Source organism: Eptesicus fuscus, chromosome 8 (assembly GCF_027574615.1).
Source record: "Eptesicus fuscus isolate TK198812 chromosome 8, DD_ASM_mEF_20220401, whole genome shotgun sequence".
Classification (NCBI taxonomy): Eukaryota; Metazoa; Chordata; class Mammalia; order Chiroptera; family Vespertilionidae; genus Eptesicus; species Eptesicus fuscus.
In genome coordinates this window covers 73,832,616-73,853,512 of record NC_072480.1, presented here as the reverse complement: position 1 = coordinate 73,853,512, position 20,897 = coordinate 73,832,616, and the positions used below count along the sequence as shown (strand labels likewise).

Sequence of the window (20,897 nt, the reverse complement as noted above, 5' to 3'; positions counted from 1 at the left end):
TTTTATGATAATAAAACTGACTTTTTGAAAGTCTTTACTTTTATAGAACATGAGTAGTAGATTAACCTCAGAGGCCAAATATTGTAAATAGAGGCAATTACTCTAGTGTTTTCAGCCGTCTTTAATCATTATGAATGTACTAGAAGCCCGTTGCACGAAGTTTCGTGCAATAGACCTTCCTTCACCTGGCTGCCAGCACCAGTTTTCTGCCCGCAGCAGTTTTCCTCTGGCCACCCGCCGATCAGAGCGCCTCCCGCCAGCGCGATTGGCCACCCCGAGAGGAGCTCTGATCGGGAGGCGCTCCCGATCTGCGGGTGGCCAAAGGAAAACTGCTACTGGCGGAAAACTGCTGCTGGCAGCCACGCAATCGGCCACCCCGAGTAACTCTGGAGTTCCTCTGGCTCCATCGGTCCTCCCGCAGTGCTGGCCGTTGGGGCCTGGGGGAGGAACTGGGGGCGGGGACTCCCCGCCCCCCCATCCTGTAAGCCCATTGGCCACCCCAAGTCCCGCCCGCAGCCTGCCCAATCGTGGGCGTAGTGGGAGTGATGGTTATTTGCATACTTCCCTTTTATTAGGTAGAATAGTGTTCTATATGGAAGGGCCATAGAAAGCATCATTCAGTCTTTGAGAAAAAGCTGTTAAGACAGAAATTAGACCAGGATTCAGTGCTATAGGTTCCCAATCCATTCCCCCCTAAACATTTCCCGCCCCTTGAAAACAGCTTCCATTCTTTTATATACATTTAAGCCTACACTGTTCTTGGCCTGTGCAAGAGCCAATCTAGCATAATTATGAACTACTGGAGGCCCAGTGCACGGCACGAGTAGGGTCCCTAGAGGCTGCTGGCTGCCAACCGGGGCCTCCCTTCATTCCACCCCTGGTGGTCAGCGCACGTAGAACTCCAGAGGGGACACTTTGCATATTGGACTTTTATGTACATAGATTCCCAACTTTCAAGCTTGAGTTCCTAGAAATGTGCCAATTGTGCACGAGTTTCCTAAACTTTTATGAGGCTTATTTGTTCCCAGAGCACTTAACATATAAAATTTCTAATTATACCTTGCTTTTTACAAGCTGTCTTATTGAACAGTATTTTTCCAGGATTCCAAACCCAGTTTCCTAAATTGAACTAATAGGTACAGTTTTAAGTCCAGGGAGCTCTCAATTGATATTAAGATTAACTGCTTTTGGAATACCAAGTAATTTTTTTTAAAATATATTTTATTGATTTTTTACAGAGAGGAAGGGAGAGGGATAGAGAGTTAGAAACATCGATGAGAGGGAAACATCAACCAGCTGCCTCCTGCACACCCCCTACTGGGGATGTGCCCACAACCAAGGTACATGCCCTTGACCGGAATCAAACCTGGGACCCTTCAGTCCGCAGGCCAATGCTCTATCCACTGAGCCAAACCGGTTAGGGCATCCAAGTAATTTTTTATCGTTGTTTCATTTTTGTTGGATTTAACAGCTGTTCATTTTATCACTAGTATTGGCACTTTTCTTTTTGCTCAGTACTTTAATAAAGCAATATGTAACAATATACCAAAATTGTCTCTTTATCAGCAACCACTCCCACATTCAAGTTCCTTGAAGACAGAGAGCATGTTTTAAATCAGTGTACTTTCAACAGTTCATCTCACAAAAATGTTGATTTTGGTCATCTGTCCTTTGCAGAGAAAGGCTTAAATTGCTGAAAGAGGATAAGAGACATGGGGTGAGATGGGAACGTAGCTATTTGTTCTTCATTTGAGGTCTGTTCTCTGGAAGAGAAAGAATTTTGGCAGTTAGAGCTTTATCACTAATTGTGCATGGTGCTTCGTGAACGGAAACAGAGCAATCTGGAGTCCAGCATCTGAGGACACACCAGGTGGAAGAGTGTAAGTCCTTGAGAACAACAGGCCTTCTTGGACAGTGCTTGGCACGTGGTAGGCATTTGTTCAATGTATGTTGAGTGGGATGAGTTCTTTGCCCAGAAGCTAGTATAATATGTAACCAGGCTGCAGTCTTATCTTGACTCCCGTGTTCCTTTTAGTCATCTGCTAGGTGCAGAGCACAGCTGTGCTCTATCCCTTTTCTGCATTGTTGTTTTAAGGTGTTTTCCCCTGTAGAGTCAGTTTGGAAAGACTTAAGTCCTACCCTCTCACTTACTCTACACATCTTTTCCCTGAGAAAATAATCTGAAGGGTGGACCTCAATTGAGTATTCATCAAATGCTGCATTGTATAAAGGTGTACAGTTGTGCAGACTGCAGAAAACAGCCTTTGACTATGGAGAGTTTACCATGGCTACACAAACCTTTTTTTAACCTACCAGTCACTTTAACATTTTTTTAAAATATATTTTATTGATTTTTTACAGAGAGGAAAGGAGAGGGACAGAGAGCTAGAATCATCGATGAGAGAGAAACATCTATTCAGCTGCCTCCTGCACACTCCCTACTGGGGATGTGCCCGCAACCAAGGTACATGCTCTTGACCGGAATTGAACCTGGGACCCTTCAGTCCGCAGGCCTACACTCTCTCCACTGAGCCAAACCGGTCAGGGCCACTTTAACATTTTTATTCTTTAGAATAGTGTATGAAAGTGGCAAAACCTAGTTTTGATAGAAGTCTGAATAATGCAAGCTAACCTTTTCTTATTTTGTCTTTTCCAACTGTAGGGAAAACAAAATACTTAAAATTTGTGTAGTGTCAGTCTTTTTTACTTTATATTTCTATGTGCCAATTTATTTTTATTTTTTTAAGGGAGAGAAATAGAAACATCAGTGATGAGAGAGAATCATTGATTGGTTCCCTCCTGCACACACCCTATTGGGGATTGAGCCTGCATCCCAGGCATATGCCCTGACCCAGAGTCGAACCATGACCTCCTGATTCATAGGTCAATGCTCAACCACTGATCCATGCCAGCCGGGCTTATGTGCCAATTTTTTTATAAAGAAAAATCTTTTGTTTTGTTTTTAAATGCCTTTTAAAATTTCTATAGCATTGGGAAGGAACGACTTACTTTCTTCCCTTAAACAGGAAAAAAAAAATTGGCAACAAATGCCACTTAATCTCCATTGTAGAATTAGATTATTTGTGTAATATTTAATAGTACACCAGCATTTATGCATGTTTCATTTCTCCTGCTGTTTTCGAAGTTGGAGTGCTTAATGCAGTTGGTGAGAGCTGGAGCCACACTTGATGTTTCCACTACACGTTACGCACAGACCCCAGCTCACATAGCTGCTTTTGGAGGACATCCTCATTGCCTGATCTGGTTGATTCAAGCAGGAGCCAGCATTAACAAACCGGTAAGGGAATTTGTTTTGTTTTCTTTTTCCAGTTATAATTACATGGTGTTGAGTTTTAAATTGAGGCCTTAATTAGAGTTTGATATTTTTACCTGTGGGCTAATTGGAATTTATGTTTATTGAATTACTTTTGGATAATAGGCATTTCACATAGCAATGCTTTCTGTTTATAGAGTACTCTCACCTGTTACATGATTTACTGTGATCCATGGTGACCCAAAGTGATTTGCCCAAGGTTACAGCTGTGACTGAAGGAGTCTGGCCTTAAGCCCAGTTTTACTGGCATCCCCACTCACAGCTGCCTTAGCCTTGTTTCCACTGATAATTATGAAAACATATTCCTACTAGCAAAAGAATGGCTATTAAATGTGTCTGTAATTAAGTTAGCCTTAGAAGAATGACCAATGTGAGTTAATGTTGCTTCAGTTACAAGTTGGGGGTGATGACGACGGACATAAGTAGTCACTAGGAAGTGACTTCTGGACACCAAATGCAAAGATTTTGTATTTAAGCATACAAACATAAACATGAGAATGCCAGTTTTTTAATGGTGTGTTTTCAGTATTCTATTCACATGAGTGGGGGAGAGAGGGAACCCATAAGAAGAGTGCTTAGCTTATTGGGAACTCTCTTGAACAGGCTGTGGTTGTAAAAGACTCCATAGATAGTCTGACTGGAGCATCCCCAGTCTTAGCACCTGCCCCAGGTTGAATTGGTCTAAGGGGCTTGTGCCACAGACTTTTTTTCTTCTCCTTTATCCTATTTTCATATTCTTTATCTGGTTTTAATCTTTTGGCATGTTAATGACTAGCCATTTTCTCAAAATTAGGAGATAATATCTCTGCCATCTCTAAGGTCAACATAAGGAGTTTCCAAAACTTAGGTGTACTACTAATAATCATCAAGGGTCTACTGTGTGCCAAGTAACTTTTATTTCCTCTTTTCTGCTTTTTTGTCTTTCCTAAGATTCATCCCTTGATGATAGCCAGAAATAAAGTAGTTGCAAGCCTCTCTCCTAAAGATAACGCAGATACCCACCTACAAAACAAGTAATTGAGCAAAGTGTTTTAGCAGTGATTTAACACAAGGATTGATGGGAAAGGAAGGGGAGAGCCCTGGATTTTAGACCTGTTTCTGTTACTCAACATACATATATACAGACTTCTCTGCCACTTTGTTACTTTTTTAAGGAATTTTTAAAATATATTTTTATTAATTTTAGATAGAGAGGAATGGAGAGAGAGAGAGAAAAAAAAAAATCCATGAGAGAGAAACATCATCAAACCACATGTATTGGCTGCTTCCTGCATGCTCCCACTGGGCATGGAGCTGAAACTTGGGCATGGGCCTCAAAGGGAATAAAAAACCAGTGACCTGTTGTGTGGGTTAACGCTCAACTACTGGGCCACACTGGCCAGACAGCTTTGTTACTTTTATCCACCTATTCAGGAGTTACAGGTTGACAACTGTATGCTATTGCTATAGGCATTTCCTGTCTCCACTTGTCTCATTCCTGGTCCTGCATTCTCCTCTCCTCCCCCTTTATCCCAGTAGGAAGGGCACTGGGCCTTGATTCCACACTCTGCTTCCTCATCTCTCTGGCCTTGGGCAAGTAATTTTCTTGGTCTGTGGCTCAACCTTTTTATCAATAAAATATGGACAATCCATAAATGGCAGTAATTAATGTTTAATATTAATATGGAATTTAAGTACAGAATATTCTACATGTTAATTTTCATTAAATTGTTACATGGAATCTAATTTACAGCTAAAGAAATTATCTAATGCTACTTTTCAGACCTTTCTAAAATAATCCCCCTTTTCATATAATGTTTTTAGCAGCTCAGTATTTTCCATAGGTAAAAAGTTTGCCCCCCCTCCCCCTTCCTCTGAGCTGCTCTAGTTAGCACTATGTGGAAATCTCTCCTAAACTTTGCTCCCAGGGCCAGAGTCCCCAAATCCCACTCTCCTTACAACCCTCCCTTGTTATAATTGTTCACGTGGCTCAATATCCCCAAGTCCTCCCATGTCAAGGGTGCCACTTGGATTTCTTAAGCATCTGGCATTGCGTGGTCTGGTGCTGAACTTCGTTCTGAATCTCAGATGTTGTCTTGGTCTGTTAGGTAACAGTGGGACTGCTACGACAGGCCCCCAGTGACCCCTGAGGTCCCAGTAGCCCTTTTGTTGGCTTCCCCAACACTGTTGATCCATCTTGAGGTAGAGAGTTTTCCTCATTTTCCAGATAAACTATTATAAAGCTAGATCCAGGTTTTTCTTAGGCTTTTATTTGTGTGTGTGTAACTTTTTTGAACCGAGCATATTATTTCTTGACATTTTGTTAGTTTTAACCCATCTTCTTGTTCTAATCTTTTGGCATGTTAATGACTAGCCATTTCTCAAGATTAATAGATAATATCTTCTGCCATCTCTAAGGTCAACATATGGAGTTTCCAAAACTTAGGTGTAATGTCTGGAGGCTCAGTGTTCTAAGTTTACACAAGGAAGTGAAGTTAGTTTTCAAGTGATTTATTTTTGTAAGTCTTTAGCGGCGATTTTCAACCTTTTTCATCTCATGGCACGCAAACTTAATTGCTAAAATTCTGCAGCACACCAAAAAATTTTTTTGCCGATCTGACCCCAAAAAGGTATAATTGTGATTAATTTACACTGATGGCTGTTTTTTTTGTTTGTTTGTTTGTTTACAATCTAAGGGAAAAGAGGTCAGTGCCCCCTGACTAAATAGGTATTGCATGTTTTAAAACTTACTGCAACACAGGGGTTAAAAATCGCTGGTCTGTCATGACTATCCCTGGGTGCCATTTTTTGTGTTTGCAAGTCATCCCTTTAATACCCCTTCTAGAATTTTGCTGGCATTTGATGTTGCTTCCATAGTTTCTTGTACCTAGATTAGAAATAAGATTTTTCCTTATTAAAATTCAAGGTGACTTGTCTGTCTTCAGATTTCGAGTAACCTCTCCTGCTTTCTTCCTTTATTACTCAAGAGTTTGCCAACAATACTCCCAGAATCACACTACAAACTATTTGGTGTTTTTGAAATGGGACTGGTCTGAAATGTAACCTTAAATTGGCTCTCTACTCTTACTCTCTTGGCTACAGTTTCCTTTAAGTAGTATTTATTCTGCCCTTCCCAGTTTAATGATGTTCTCCTTGTGGAACACAGAACAGGTAGTTTTGCTCTCATCATCTGTTACTATCCCACCATCTTCTGGAAATAGTAGCAAAAATCCTTTTCCTTCTTGTTCCAAAGGTAGCTTTCTTAAAACAAAACTTTATTTTCCCTGAGGGTTTTTGTTGTTGTTTTGCTTTGTGGGTTTTTTTGTTGTTTGGTTGGTTGGTTGTTTTTTGCAAAACCTCATCTAAATCTCAGTTCTACTTTTTCTGGCAATACCCGTCTGACATTTTTATTTGTCCTTATTATGTACCCCTCCCACCCTTACCCATTTTGGGGAAGGACAGGGGTATGTTTCTGTTTTTAAAAAAATCTGAGTTCAGTTGTTAGTTCCTTATAGAACCACATGGTTTTCTCTGTTTCTTGAAAAATGGGATTATTCTGTATAGTACTTTATATCACTTTTGAGCATATTTTAAAATAAATGTACATGCTTTTTCCTCCACTAAACTGTTGGCCTTTCATATTACATTTTTCTGTAAAATAATGTACCACTCTTTTTTTATTTTAGCCTTCACCTTAGTTTTACCCCTGTAATTTAATATCCATTGATGAGGAGCACAAATATTGACTGAATTTATGAATGAGCTATTTTCCAAGTACTGTATCAGACACTGTAAAGTTGCCCCACTCCTGCTTTATATCTTTATCCCTTAACTATGGTAGTCTTCTGCCAAGTTCTGTTTTCAGTGACATTGAAGTGTTATTGATTCAGGAACTGTTGCTGTTTAGCCACTTGGAATTTCCCAGTCAAAAAGTCCTATATCAGTCTTTTTAACAGAAATGACTTATCTTGATTCTGTATCTTTCTTTACCTCTAATTTACATGAGAACCTATAAATCAAGTTGTGCTTCAAATTTTTTCCATTCATGCAGTGTAAACTAATTCATCCTTTTTTTTGATTAATACATTAGTATTGAATTGTTTCTCTGAGTCTGCTCACTTCCTCTACCTCTTCCAGCATTGTTTTCTGAAGCATAAATCTGATTCTAATACAGCCTTTCTGAAAGTCCTTGAACAGATTTTCTCATCACAAACAGCCTGAGTTCTATACTAGTTGGCTATGTTTGACACTTGTGTTCTCCTTCCCATCATTTCTTGACTCTTTAACCTCAACCATGTTCTCTACAGCAGCGGTCGCCAACTGGTGGTCCGCGAGGTCCGAAAGGTTGGCGACCGCTGCTCTACAGTGTAGTCCAAATTCAAGTTCAAGGTAAAAATATATCCAAAGGGGAAACTGGTGATGTCTTGAATCAAGCTAGCCTTGTGGTAGATATGGGTAAACTAGACTAGATGTTAGATATTAGTGCTATTTCTTGGCCCAACCTTTTTTTGGCCATGCCCCCCCAAGCATCCCTAAAATCCTGATTCCCCTCTACCCCCAACATAAAATTCTTATTATTCAAAAAGTAAACTATTTACATGGAGGAGGCATAAAAGGCCATTAACTTGGTCTAAACAAGCTTCCAAAGAACATGGCATCCGTGAAAGAAAAAAAATAAAAGAATGAAAGGACAGTTAAATACTGAGGAAGAAATCACTAAAAAATTGTTTAAAAATAATAGTATGAAGTGATATGAAAAAATAGCAAATAAAGTTTCAAAACATATAGAGAACTGAAATACATAAATGTGTTACAATATATGTTTATATATTGTATATGAGACCCCTAGAACCATAAAAATGCAAAAAATTCACTGTTAATAACTCATTCTCGAATTGCCCCCTGTGGAGCATGTTCCCACATTGGGAACCACTGATCTAGAATGTACATGCTATCACTGCTGTACAGGCCTCACAGATTATTTTTGTTCTTGATCAAAGTGTGCCTGTACCCTGGGCTGCTCTTATTTTCTCTTCACATCTACATTTCTTTGTGTTGTGCTTCAAATTTGGCTTACCATATTGTTTTATTTCAAAGATGAATGAAACGGTGCATGGTCTGTGTTAATTTTACTTTAAAATGTGGAAATCTTGTTGGATCTGAATATTGGTGTGTGTCCCTTTTTGTGGTATTTTGTTTTGTTTTCCAGGACTGTGAGGGCGAGACTCCCATTCACAAGGCTGCTCGCTCTGGAAGCCTAGACTGCATCAGTGCCCTCGTAGCTAACGGGGCTCACATCGAGTAAGTGTCTTTGTTTATTCTTCCCAGCCAAGATGTAGTTAAGGGTGTTGTGTTTAGAAACAGTATTTAGAGCAAGCAAAGTCCTGAACTTTGTTTTTAATGTTAGTAATATAATTTTGCTTTTTAGATCAGTTGGTTTTGGTGAGCAAAATTGTGTGGGTTAAGTTGACCAACAGAAGGGGCAGAACAGTTAGTTAACTGATTCAATTTGGAACCTAGCATCATTGACTTTGCCACTAACAATTATATCACCATAGGCAAGTCTTCAATCTTTTCTTTGCCAAGTAGTAATTTGGAAACAAAGGCCTTGGATTGGATTAAAATATTTTCAGGCCTCTTGGCTCAAAAAAAATCTTGCAGACAATTAGCGTTTCTAAATTTTTATTTCCTCATCTTTTAGCAGATGTGAGAACATTATGTTTTAAAGCCTATTATAACTTTTGATGATTTTATAACTCCTTGTAAAATATGACTATTTACAATAAAGACTTCTAAATCTCTCTGAGCTTTTGATATGATGGCATTTTAGAATACCTTTGTTTTGGCCCAGTTTACATCAACTAGCTTATTTGTAGTTTGGTAAAACAAAATATTTGAGTGTATTTTTAAGTGTTATTTTGTATGTAAATCATTAGCTAGTCATGGCATTATACATTTATTTTAGGTAGTAAATTCATTTGTATATACTTTCTCTCAAAGATTTATATGATAAAAATTTTTCTTCTGCAGTTCACAGCATTAACAAAATGGATGCGGTTTTCACCCTTAAATGTTGAGTGTAAGCTATAGAGCTATAATAACCAAAATAACTATGATAATATCAGCTTTTTTGTTTTATCTTGAGTGTCTTGAATATTTCTTAAAAATTAATTACAAGCCACTTTATTCTATTGGCAATGTGAAATTTTAGACTTTGGGAAAAATAAAACCCACAAAACTAACTTAGTTTAACCCTTTGGTTTCCACTTCATTGTTTGACTCTGTCTTATAATAAATATTGAAAATAGACCCTGGAGAGCAAAACCATATAGGTTAATGCAAAACCTGTCTAATACCGGGGGCTGTCATTGGGCTTTTAGTATCTTAGCTTCTGTTTCACTTAGGATTAAGATTAGTCATTAGTTGGGCTTGGGTCATTTATGTAGTGATTTAGTTTTATAAATATGACTTGCATTTTAACTTACGTTTCAGGGTGCCTTGTGATTTCATATGTAGTTATAACTTAAGGTAATGTAAAAACAATTAAATACATATTATACAATGTTAAAAACATTGAGTTAATTCTCAATTGATTACTTTAAAAGCAAAGATATATATGCAGTTTTCTTAGCTGTATTTAGATTAAAAACTTACCTTTAATAACAAGCTTTGGTTATAAGATACAGAGTCATATAAAATAATTGATTAAATTGCTTAATTGTCACTTATTGAAATAATAATTAGAGGTTGATCTTTTTAATGACTTATTTTTGAAACAATTTTAATTGGTCCTGAACATTTTATTACTAAAATGTTAGTTTTATTTATTTATTTTAATGGATAGCTTAATCCTTTAAGCCAATAAATACCTATTGCTATGTCCTTTTAATAGGTGTCTTTAAAATGAGATCATTTTATTTACAATTCTGTCCTTGGTTACAGGACCCTCGAGTGTCTCTTTTCCACCAAGTGTGACTGAGCATGACCTCAAGTGCCAGTCTGTTTTTCAGTATAAGAGCCACTCCCTCGAGACCCTGCATTATGGTGATTTCCCTTGACTGAACTTTCAGATATTTTTTAGAAGAAATATTTAGCCTGAGCCACCTAGCCAAAAGTGATTCTTAAAAGTATAAGTCTTTGGCCTGGAGATAAAGCACAGTAATCATTATTTATTGTAATTATATGTGGGGTTATTTAATTGTAACATCTAGATAAAATGTCAGTTTTGCCAATAAGCTAAATTGTAAATTACTTTTTTGATATTTTTTCTGCACATTTTTATAGTTTTAAGTTTTAGTCTGCCAACAAGTAATAGTTTGATTCCCCCAAATTATGATACTTAGACCTATTTTACTTGTTTTGTATAATGCTGCTCATGTGGTAAGTGTAGTTCTAGCAAATAAAATGCCTTTTTCTATTTTAAGATCAAAGGGCACATAATTAATTTATTTAAAGTTACTTTTTTTTTTTTTTTCCCGTTTAGGACAGGCCAGATTATTAGATTTTCATATCACATGCCATAATGCTTAGGAGATAATATAATTTTTCATTTTTCCCCTGAATAGATTAAAAATTGCCTCATATCATTATTTTATCACACTTGGTGGGATTTAATAATTTTGTTTTTAATTTCTACTTTGCTTTTTATATATCAGCTGCATTAAGTGGCCAAAGTTTTAAGTTGCTGCTTTTTGGTCTTTGGGTAGATAGTGGTGAGGGCAGCTATACCACACATCTGTGGCTAGAATGCTTTGTTATGTAACTAACTTGTCAATGTAGGCTGCATCTGTAAGATAACGCATGTCAACTGCTGTGCATCGTATTACATTTTCTAGCACCACACGTGAGTATATTGATGGAGTTTCTTTTTCTTCTCTTATTTTACATCTTGAGTTTTGGTGCCAAGTTTTCTTTTTCACGTGAGGTTTTGTTTCTACTTATCATATATGATGGTCATTATTTGCCATTCATTGTTCAGATCTAAAAATAAAAATACACAAGGTTATACATTAGCTCTATGACCAGACTAAATGTTTGTGTACTTTAAATGATCTACACCTCTACAATGCTTCTCATTCTCATTTTTTTTCTCAAGTATGACAAGTATGGGGGTTTCATTAAGTTGATCATCCTGTATGGCAGTTCGGTTTTTCATTGCAGCTAATATTTGAATGCTGCCTACTCCACACTTAGGATTTTTGAGTGGAAGAAGGGCATGTACTGACATGTAAAAGTTGTTGCCTTGTTTTTCTTTTGTGATCAAATTAGTAACAATATAAGGTTGTCTTAATGTGATTTCAGAAAAAGATGCTTGAAAACTTACTATCTACTGATAATGAAGCAGACCTTTTTACTAACAATGTAAAGTGCAGATTTTGAGTCTTGTATTATTTTTACTTTTAGTATTTGTGCACCAATTAATTTTGGTTACTTTGTACTTATTTTCTTGAGAGATTGAAGTTGAGAATGTTTCCATGTCAACCAGATATTAAAGTAGCTTTTTTTTAATGCCTTGGAGTGAAAAAAAGGGGTGGGAGGAGTTAGCAGGAGTCAGAGTAAAACCAGAATTACTTGCATATCAGGCAAATTTGCTAGTCCATTTTAATACCACATTATATAGGGGGCAGTGTTTAGGTATGACAAAGTCTCATAGCTTTCTTTAGAATCCATTGATTCTGTTGCAACCAGATCTTCAAATAGGCTTACATATATTTTAACTTAGTGTGATCCCTAGGAGAACTTAGTTGGAGAAGCTTCTATAGCCTTATATAAACAAGCTCAGTGACTCACTCTAAAAAAATCTTGCCTAATTTAGAAAACAGGCACAGTTGGCTATAATAACAAAAGTGATCTTAACAGACTTTTTTTATATTGATTGCCAAAAAAAGTGAATTTTCATGCACCAGGCTTCTAGTATTTTTAATAATAGTGCAAGAAGTTTGTTTGCAACTTTTGCCCTTGGCAAAATAACCCAGGTTTACTTTGAAATTTGTGATTTCTTTTTTTAATTACATTTTTTATTTTTTGAACTTTTGGTGGTTTCATTTGTTCTTCAGAATAATAGCCCAACTATGCAATTTATTAGTATTACAGCTCTGAATTAGTAGTTTCTGATTTTGGATCCTCTGCATTCCAATCATCCTTACCTAGTGTTGTGCCCTTTACTTAATTGTCATTATGGCAAACTTGTCTGGTCTTACTATTTCCTGGGTCTTTTTTTTCTTTTATTAAAGTGTTATGAGCAAGGTGGAGGAATTAACTTGCTGAGATAGCTATCAAAGTTCTGCTTCCTGGGCAGGAGCAGATGTTGGACTGGACAGTATTATAGAGTTGTTGACAAATTTTATTTTTCATGCTTGAGTAATATATAGGTTTTAATATTTGTTTAACTCCTGCTTTTACAAAGAATGTTTTCGAATAAAACTAATGATTTCTAAATCCAAATATATTTTACCTTTGCTAGAATATAGTGGGAGCATGTTAAATATTTCATCAGAATATTTGAATTATACTCATATTTTAATGTATGCAAACATAATTGGGGTTCAGTTGCAATGTAAAACTATCTTCATCAGTGTTGAACTTAAAATGAAAACTTGGCACCAAATTTTTAAAGATAGAAACTTTAAAAAATAGTGTCTCCCTATTGTTACCTAAAGAATATATTTAAGAAAGTTTTCATAATTATTTAAGAATTTGGATACCAAAGGGTTAAAAATATACATTTTTCTTTTACTGAAGAAATCATATGATGTTTGCTAATGTTTTGTTTGTACAAATGGACATTTAGTAATGTTTTTAATCTTTTTTTTTTAATGATTCCATGTATTTGCTTATTTCCATCTAGGAATAGTTACTAATGTATTTGAGATACAGCATACCAAATTTTAAAGTAACCAGAATCGTGAGTTAATGGTTTTTAGTCCATACTGTTAAATTTTGTTGAAATATTGACATAATTAAATTGGCTTCATGCTAAAAATTATTAGAAGTGATTGAGGAGGCAGTGTTTTAGAGCAATAGCTTTTGGTCAAGGAGGTCACATGACAATGGCTTATGCTCAATAAGTGTGCTTCTGCACTTCATGTATGTTTATGTATTTTTAATCCAAATGTTGCCTGCAAATATGTGATCCCTTATTATTTAAGTTTCCTGTTTTATGAACCATTGCCCTTTTTAAATCACACAGAAGATTCTGAATCTGTAAAAACTACACATGTCAATGTTTTACAGCTACGTAATTCGAATTGACTTGATTTTTTCAAGTAATCCTAGAAAGGGGGAGCATTCCATATAGAAACTGCTGAAACTGCCACAGGTGCTTCTCCGAAAACCTTACAGTTGTGGCATTGAATGTTCAGTATGGCTTCCTTTCTCCACACGAGGCATACTGTTGAGGTATTTGTTGCGGTGATTGGTTTTAATGCTAATCTAGGAATTCAGATATAGATTCTTTAGATTTGCATGCTTTGCTTACCCTAATTTATGATATCTACCTTTTTATTTGTAAACTAACAATAGTTAAGTTGAGATCAGAATTTTAACAGAAATATTATTTATATAAAAATTGTGGTTATCTTTTATTGTCACATGGCATTAACAAAAAGAAAACATCCTGAAGGTGATGTGACAACTCAGATTCTAAAATCTATATTTCAGGTATTTCCTGATCCGTGGTTTTTCAAATTAAAAATAAAAACTGTTACTAGAATGGCTTCTTGTGTATTCTAATTATGTGACACTATAAGTGGAAAATAGATGGGGGATTGGCTAGCAGTATAGTGGAATTTGTTTTAAAGTTCTTTGAAGAGACGTTCTTAGGTATAATAAATTTAATATTCTATTCAGAATTTTATTACAGAAAATATACTATATAAACATTTATGTTTTTAACTTTAGTAAAATTTTAAAAAATATCAGTTTGATTTTTCCAGTTATTTAGCAGAGCAAATAATTCATAGCACAGGTTAGTCTATGTCTTTCCATGTTTTCATATTCCAATTTTGAAAGAATACTAAGAACCATTGGAGAAAATGGGTGGTCTGCCTAAAGATTGTGTTTCATGTTGACTGTTACAGGAACTAGAATCTACAGATCACTTCCATAATAAGTAGTAGCAAATTGGTCTTACCAGCCTAAAAATCTGATAATGTCAATTTTCATGTACTTCAACAAACTAGACCCGATTTGAACATCAAGTTGATGAATACCTGATTTCTTTAAATCTCTCATTTTCTAAGATTTTTAAAGTGGATATTAGGACCAGAGAGGGTCAACTAGAGCTATAGAACAACTTGATCCCATGTGGGTCCTCTTGTTTTCAGAAATGGACAAAGAAAAATTTTAGACTAGGCGTAGTCTGTGTGCCCAAGTGCATCAAACTAAAGGTGCCAAATTAAAAAAGATTTAGTTTAATGTCTATACTAAATATTTTCATGCAAAATAAAGTTTTAGAGAGTAATTTTGAACATTTTCTTTCAGATACTGTAAATTTTTCTTTGGGCTAGTGTGTGTAAAGACTGCAGATCAGATTAACTTTTGTCTTTATCAGTACCTCATTTGAGGTTCATAGCATTGGCCAGCAGTTAGTGCAGTGTGGTCTATCACACCACAGTGAATACCTATGGATTGATTGAAAGGTGAAAGCTTGACTGTTTAAAAAGTACTCTAAAAGAACAAAGTACCACATTTAATGTGAAGTTATTATAGAACCTGTCAATCTTAAGCCGCATTCATGTGCCCAGCTCCCATGGAGTTTTAGGAGAATAACGGGATAGCTTAGGTTTAAACTTGGAGCACTATAAATACAGTTTGAAGGGTTAATGAATTGATGATATGTAACCAGGATTAGTGTTTCTGCTCTTAAAACAAAATTTTAAAACATTTGAGACATGCTTATTAGCAAATAGGACAGCTTATATGAAAAAAGAATTTAAAGACCTGAGCTGCTTTTGTTAAACATGGTACCATGTAATGATTATTACAGTTTTTATTTGGAAACCCATGTGATTTTCAGCCTCTATAGTTCATATGAAAGTCCTCTCTACTTATTTAACATTAAAAAGTGGTTTGAGGAATTAAGACCTATAAAGACAGGGAGTTTTGGTTTGTTTGTTTGTTTGTTTGTTTGTTTGAATTGAATAATGCATAAAATAGAAAAAGTCTTTACTAGAAAGATTTTTTTCAGGAACCCATAGACAGTTATTAAGAATAGAGAGGATTAGTTTGTTAACAGATCCAGCCTCCTGCTTGTTTTTTAATGGCCCATAAACTAAGAATGATTTTTACATATTTAAATGGTTGACCAAGAAACAAAAAAATATTATGATTCATAAAATTATATGAAATTCTAATTTCAGTGCTCACAAATAAAGGTTTGTTAATATACAAGCTCAGTTGTTTATATATTGTCTGAGGCTTGCTTTCAGGCTAAAATGACAGAGTAGTTGTGATTGAGTCGGTGGCTTCTAAGACCTAAAATATTTATTTTCTAGCCCTTTACAGAAAAAGAAAAGTTCCTCCCCCTGAATTAGATGATCCCTAATGTTCCTTTCCAGTCAATTTTTGTAATGTGCATTCTATGATTGAGCAGCCACTTGTAAGTTTTTAAATGTGAGCAGAGCAGAATTAGGGAGTTAAACATTCCACGGGGGTGGAATGGAGGAATGAATGTATTAGTAAGTAAGTAGGAGAGGAGATGGGGGAAGGAAAACATTTAGAGGCAGAAGAGGGGACTAGTGGTTTTGGTTGTGTATCAGTATCAGGTGTTAACAGATCTTTTGCTTCAGAGTAATATAAAGTCTATTAAAGTAAACTATATATTATGTATACCAGTATTCAGTCTTTAGTAACCTGAGAAATAATATATTTGAAATCTTCTGTAGCTCCCTAGAAGTAGAGAAAGGATACTGTATGTCTATTTCCTATAATACTATAGGGATATCGCCAAAATTATAATCTCCCCATTAATTCTTCCACAGTCATCAAATGTCCCAGATTATGATCTGTCCATACATTTTATAGAATATTTAGACCTTCCTTTTGGATCACTTAACTTCTGGTACCCCAGAGTTATGTGAGGAACCAGTCTGACTTGTTACTGTTCTCTCTTACTTGGTTGGTCCATGCATAGGGAGTATATAGCCTGAGTTGGCTCTACTTCTTTGGAGTTTTGAAGATAATGCCTGACACAACTTGGAAATTTGGTTGGCTCTTTCTCAATCAAGTGATGTGCAAGTGTTTGATGACTTTTGGTAAGGGAGGAGGTAGGGTGGTGATGTCTAGGTCTTTTATTAAGGCAGATAATCCCACTTAAACATTTACAATCTCTACAGTCTCTGGAAATTGGCACTAATTTGTTGCTTATTTTTCTTTAAGGTTATATTTCCTTGGAAGAACAGTAAACTGCTATTCTAGCCCAAATTCAGTCTACTGTTAAGTTTCTGAATGAAGAGTAAAGGAATTGGGTGTATTTTGAATGTTATTCTTTTCAGCAACTTCAAAATGTTGACATGCTCCTTACACAAGTTTTCCTTGGTGAACTGGCATTTATGGTTGTAGATTCCATTTTTTAAAATCTATGTACTGTTCCTTTTTATTCTGTGATCCACTAAGGAGTAATCTTTACTGTCAACTTTATTGTTCTAATTTTAAGCATCAACCTCCCATTTCTGTATTCTTTGATTTTAGAGAGCAAGTCCATGCTTACCTATAGAAATGATCATTATATAAAGTTTGCTTATGTTCTGGGTCTTCATCTTTTCAAATTTGGAAAAGCTAAGATTTAAAAAAATTTTTCAGGTGGCAACTTTTGTTTTTGTGTTTACATTCTTGAAGAAGTAGACCTTTCTGGACCATCTTTACATGTGATATCTTCTGAAGATGAAATGCATCATTTAAAAATAGTCCAGCTATACACTCTAATGTTACATTTGAATAACAAGTTGATATTAAAAATCAAGAATATGATTATTTTGTATGCATGTAATTTGCTCTGCCCAAATTTCAGTATTTAGTTTCCATTTAATTTATGTATCAAAATAAAAACATTAAGAATTCTAGAATAATATTCATCAGAATTCACACCGTGAGGTAAAATTAAAATGTCAATTTTAGTCCCCAGTAGCCGCACACAACTGCCTTCTATGTTTAAGAAAATATTGTTGGTTTCTGGAATTCATAAGACTTGTCTCTTTTATATCTGATAAAATTGAGTCTGGGCTTTTGCCTTTCTTCAAGATGTATAATACATTTTTTTATGTCATCTTCTAAGAAGTGAAGAGATGTTTAATGATTATCCAAGAATATATAGATTATTCGTTTCAGAGGTGGAGTGTTATGAGTATGATGGCTGGAAATATGAACTCAAGGCTTATTTTTATCTTTGAAAATGAAAGACCCTTGCCCTGGCCGGTTTGGCTCAATGTATAGAGCTTCGGCCTGTGGACTGAAAGGGTCCCGGGTTCGATTCCGGTCAAGGGCACATGCCCAGGTAGTGGGCTTGAGGCAGCCAATCAATGATTCTCTCTCATCATTGATGTTTCAATCTCTCTCTCTCTCTCTCCCTTCCTCTCTCTGAAATCAATAAAAAATATATTTTAAAAAAAGAAAAGAAAATGAAAGACCCTGATTTGGCAGTTTTCTCACTGGAAAAAGGTTTCTTTTTTGGCATTAATATTAACCTAGGAAACAGAAATCAAAGGTTCTGCATTGATTATTTCACTTACACAAAATAAAGCCTTATTTGATCATACCTTTGCTCTGTTCATAGCATAGCTTACTGAGTAGGTATGAAGATATCTTTGCTGTTTGGTATTTCTGCAATTTCAGTTTATCAACCTGTAGCTAACAACCTATTTTGCTTTTTTTTTTTACAGATTTATTTCACAGAGCAGTGTATTTTCTTGTTCTCCAGGGGAACTTCAATGTGGAGTTGCTTTTGTTCTTTAAATGTTTATTGTTTCCTAATTAGATCTCTAAGTTCAACTGGTTCTTTTATATTCATCTTATTCAGATCTTTCACTTACACCACCACTTCCTCCTTTAATTTGAATCTTAGCTACTATAGAAGATATCAGACTTTACTTGTGATATTAACCACGTAAGATGTTGATTCTTTTCAGTAGTGGGACTCTTAGCCTTAGGGCATGAGTTCCTAGAATAGTATTTGGCTTTCACAGGAACTATCCACTCATAATGCTCTAGAATGCCAACTCCTACAAGTTTTCCTAAGCAAGGCCAAAAAAAAAACAAACGCTCAGCTTTTCACATCTCCAGCCTAATGACAAATTATTTTAATGTCAGGACATCCTTCTAAACTTCCACTTATAGTGTCACATAAAATCTGGCTTGTTGGTAAGCAATTGCATACCTTTGTTTTTAGGAAGCCGATTGTTATGAATGCCATGGACAATTTCAGTACATGTTTGTTTGTTAATGATTTTACTCAAGCTAAAGGAATGGATTATTAAAATTAAGTGCTGATAATATAGAATTCAGGTTAAGTCTGAAGTTAGCATAAATTTAGGTTCTTCAGACTAACAAAAAATGATTTTGAGACGTTAAATAGGAAGATGCCTTTTTTTAAAGTTTACTATATTGATTTTTAAATTACTATCGCCCAAATCTTGCTTAGTAATCAAATGTGCATAAGAGAGAAGTTAGTTATAGAGCTAGAATAAGTAACGCCTTCTTTAATGAAGACTTGCTGTAAATCTATATACTCTTTCATATCACCTTCAGATAGTTAGTCAGTTCGGCAGGAGCAGAGACCAGATGAAAATGCTAATGGGATGTAATTCAGTGTTTTTGTGTTGTACAGCCTGAGAAATGCCAGTGGCCTGACAGCAGCAGACATTGCTCAAACCCAGGGTTTCCAAGAATGTACCCAGTTTCTCTTGAACCTCCAGAATTGTCATCTGAACCGTTTCTATAATAATGGCACCTTAAATGGGGGCCATCAGAATATATTTCCTAATCATGTTAGTATGGGAACAAATCGAAAGAGATGCTTGGAAGATTCGGAACCCTTTGAAGTGAAGAAAGCTAGAACCGAAGGTGAGACCACTTTGTAGGCGAGTGTTTACTTTCTTTAACATGTTTTCTTTTTTTATGGCTGAAAGCACCTCAAGAGAGACCTTCACTTAAGGTGGTACTGTGCCCGGAGGATTCTGGTACAGTGAAGGTGGAGTTTTTCCTGTATTGCTACTTTGAAGATTTGGCCATTTAACAAAAGGGGAGAATGTAAGGGCAGTGTTGACAGCTCAAATATAAATGTGTATCGATAACATTTCTGCATGCCCAGGTTTACCTTCCATGAATTAGAAAGATTTTTCTTGTTTGTTGTACCTGTTGGAAATACAACTATTAAAAAAAAAAATCTGCCCCTGTGCCTGATTTCTTTGTTTCCCATAAATGTCCCCGAGCTTATAACAATTGTTGGTCTGGTAGTAAAACATAGTTTCACATCTGGGAAGGTAGATGTTTGCTATACTGTTCCACTTGCACTGTGATTTGGCCTCCGCTGGTCTCCATGAACCACAGGGTAGTGTGTATTTGTCACAAGATCTGGTATGTCACTTTGAGGACTTAATACTCTGTCAGGTAAGTCACGTTTTAGGTATTCCTCCACTTTTTTATCTTTAGTTTTGGAGTTTGCAAATAATCAGAAGCAGTCATTCTTGAAGTTGTTAAAAAAAACTTTATTTAGGAAAAAATTACATATACATATATCTGTATATAAAATATCTTAGAGGACAAATTTATAGCTTGGCAGGAATATTTAGCAAACCTATACAGAGGAAATTTAGAGATGACAGTGAAATTATGCACTCAGGTAAGATTTGCTGAAAATACAAAGTTGTGCCCTTTGACTTAAAAAATTAGCCCTCACTGGTTTTGCTCAGTGGTTAGAGTGTCGGCCTGTGGACCAGAGGATCGAGGGTTCAATTCCCAGTCAATGGCACGTAACTCAGTTGTAGGTTCTCCCCAATCTGGTCAGTGTGCATTCAGTAAGCACCAATCAGTATATCTTACATTGATGTTTCTCTCTCTTTCTCTCCCCCTCTCCGTCCCTCCCTCCCACTCTAAAAATCAATGGGAACAAATATCCTCAGATAAGGAGTAAAAAAAAAAAAATTTTTTAAATCAACTATACAAGTATGGTATGAGAAAACTGCTGGTTAGAGGTGTTTAAATTTTATGGGTCAACATCCTCTCTTCACTGCTTTGTCTCTAATGGGTATATTCAGACAAAAGGTTTTTGTGTGTTTTATGACAAAAATTGTAATATCTACTTCATAACTTCTGAAATCTTGGTCGCTATGAAAACTTAGGGTTATGTGACTTTTAAATGAATGAATGAACTTAAATGTAATAGTTTATCAAATTCATAGCATTATGAGCCTAATAAATCTAGAAGGTGCTATGATAAAACACATGGAGGTGTGTATACCTATATTTCAAATGTGGTGTTTTTTAATAAAGTGTTGCTCAACATTGTCATTTTTTTGCAACATGTTTCGCTATATATTTTCTAATGTATTTTTAAAGCTCTTTAAGAACATATACTTTTTAAAAATACTTT

The 20,897-nt window shown here is 35.7% G+C and overlaps 1 protein-coding gene across 3 annotated transcripts in view; it reads left to right on the top strand.

Moving 5' to 3' along the window:
- The window catches only part of ANKRD10 (ankyrin repeat domain 10), a 35,572-nt gene that overhangs the window by 2,557 nt on the left and 12,118 nt on the right, over positions 1–20,897 (top strand). For 2 of the 3 annotated variants that reach the window (XM_008143934.3, XM_054719968.1), the window contains exons 2-4: positions 3,146–3,298; positions 8,523–8,614; positions 19,134–19,369. In XM_008143934.3, coding sequence (XP_008142156.2) covers positions 3,146–3,298; positions 8,523–8,614; positions 19,134–19,369 — 481 coding nt within the window. Of the gene's footprint in view, positions 1–1,855; positions 1,881–3,145; positions 3,299–8,522; positions 8,615–19,133; positions 19,370–20,897 lie in introns of those variants that run through there. The other variant, XM_054719969.1, reaches the window with a different exon arrangement.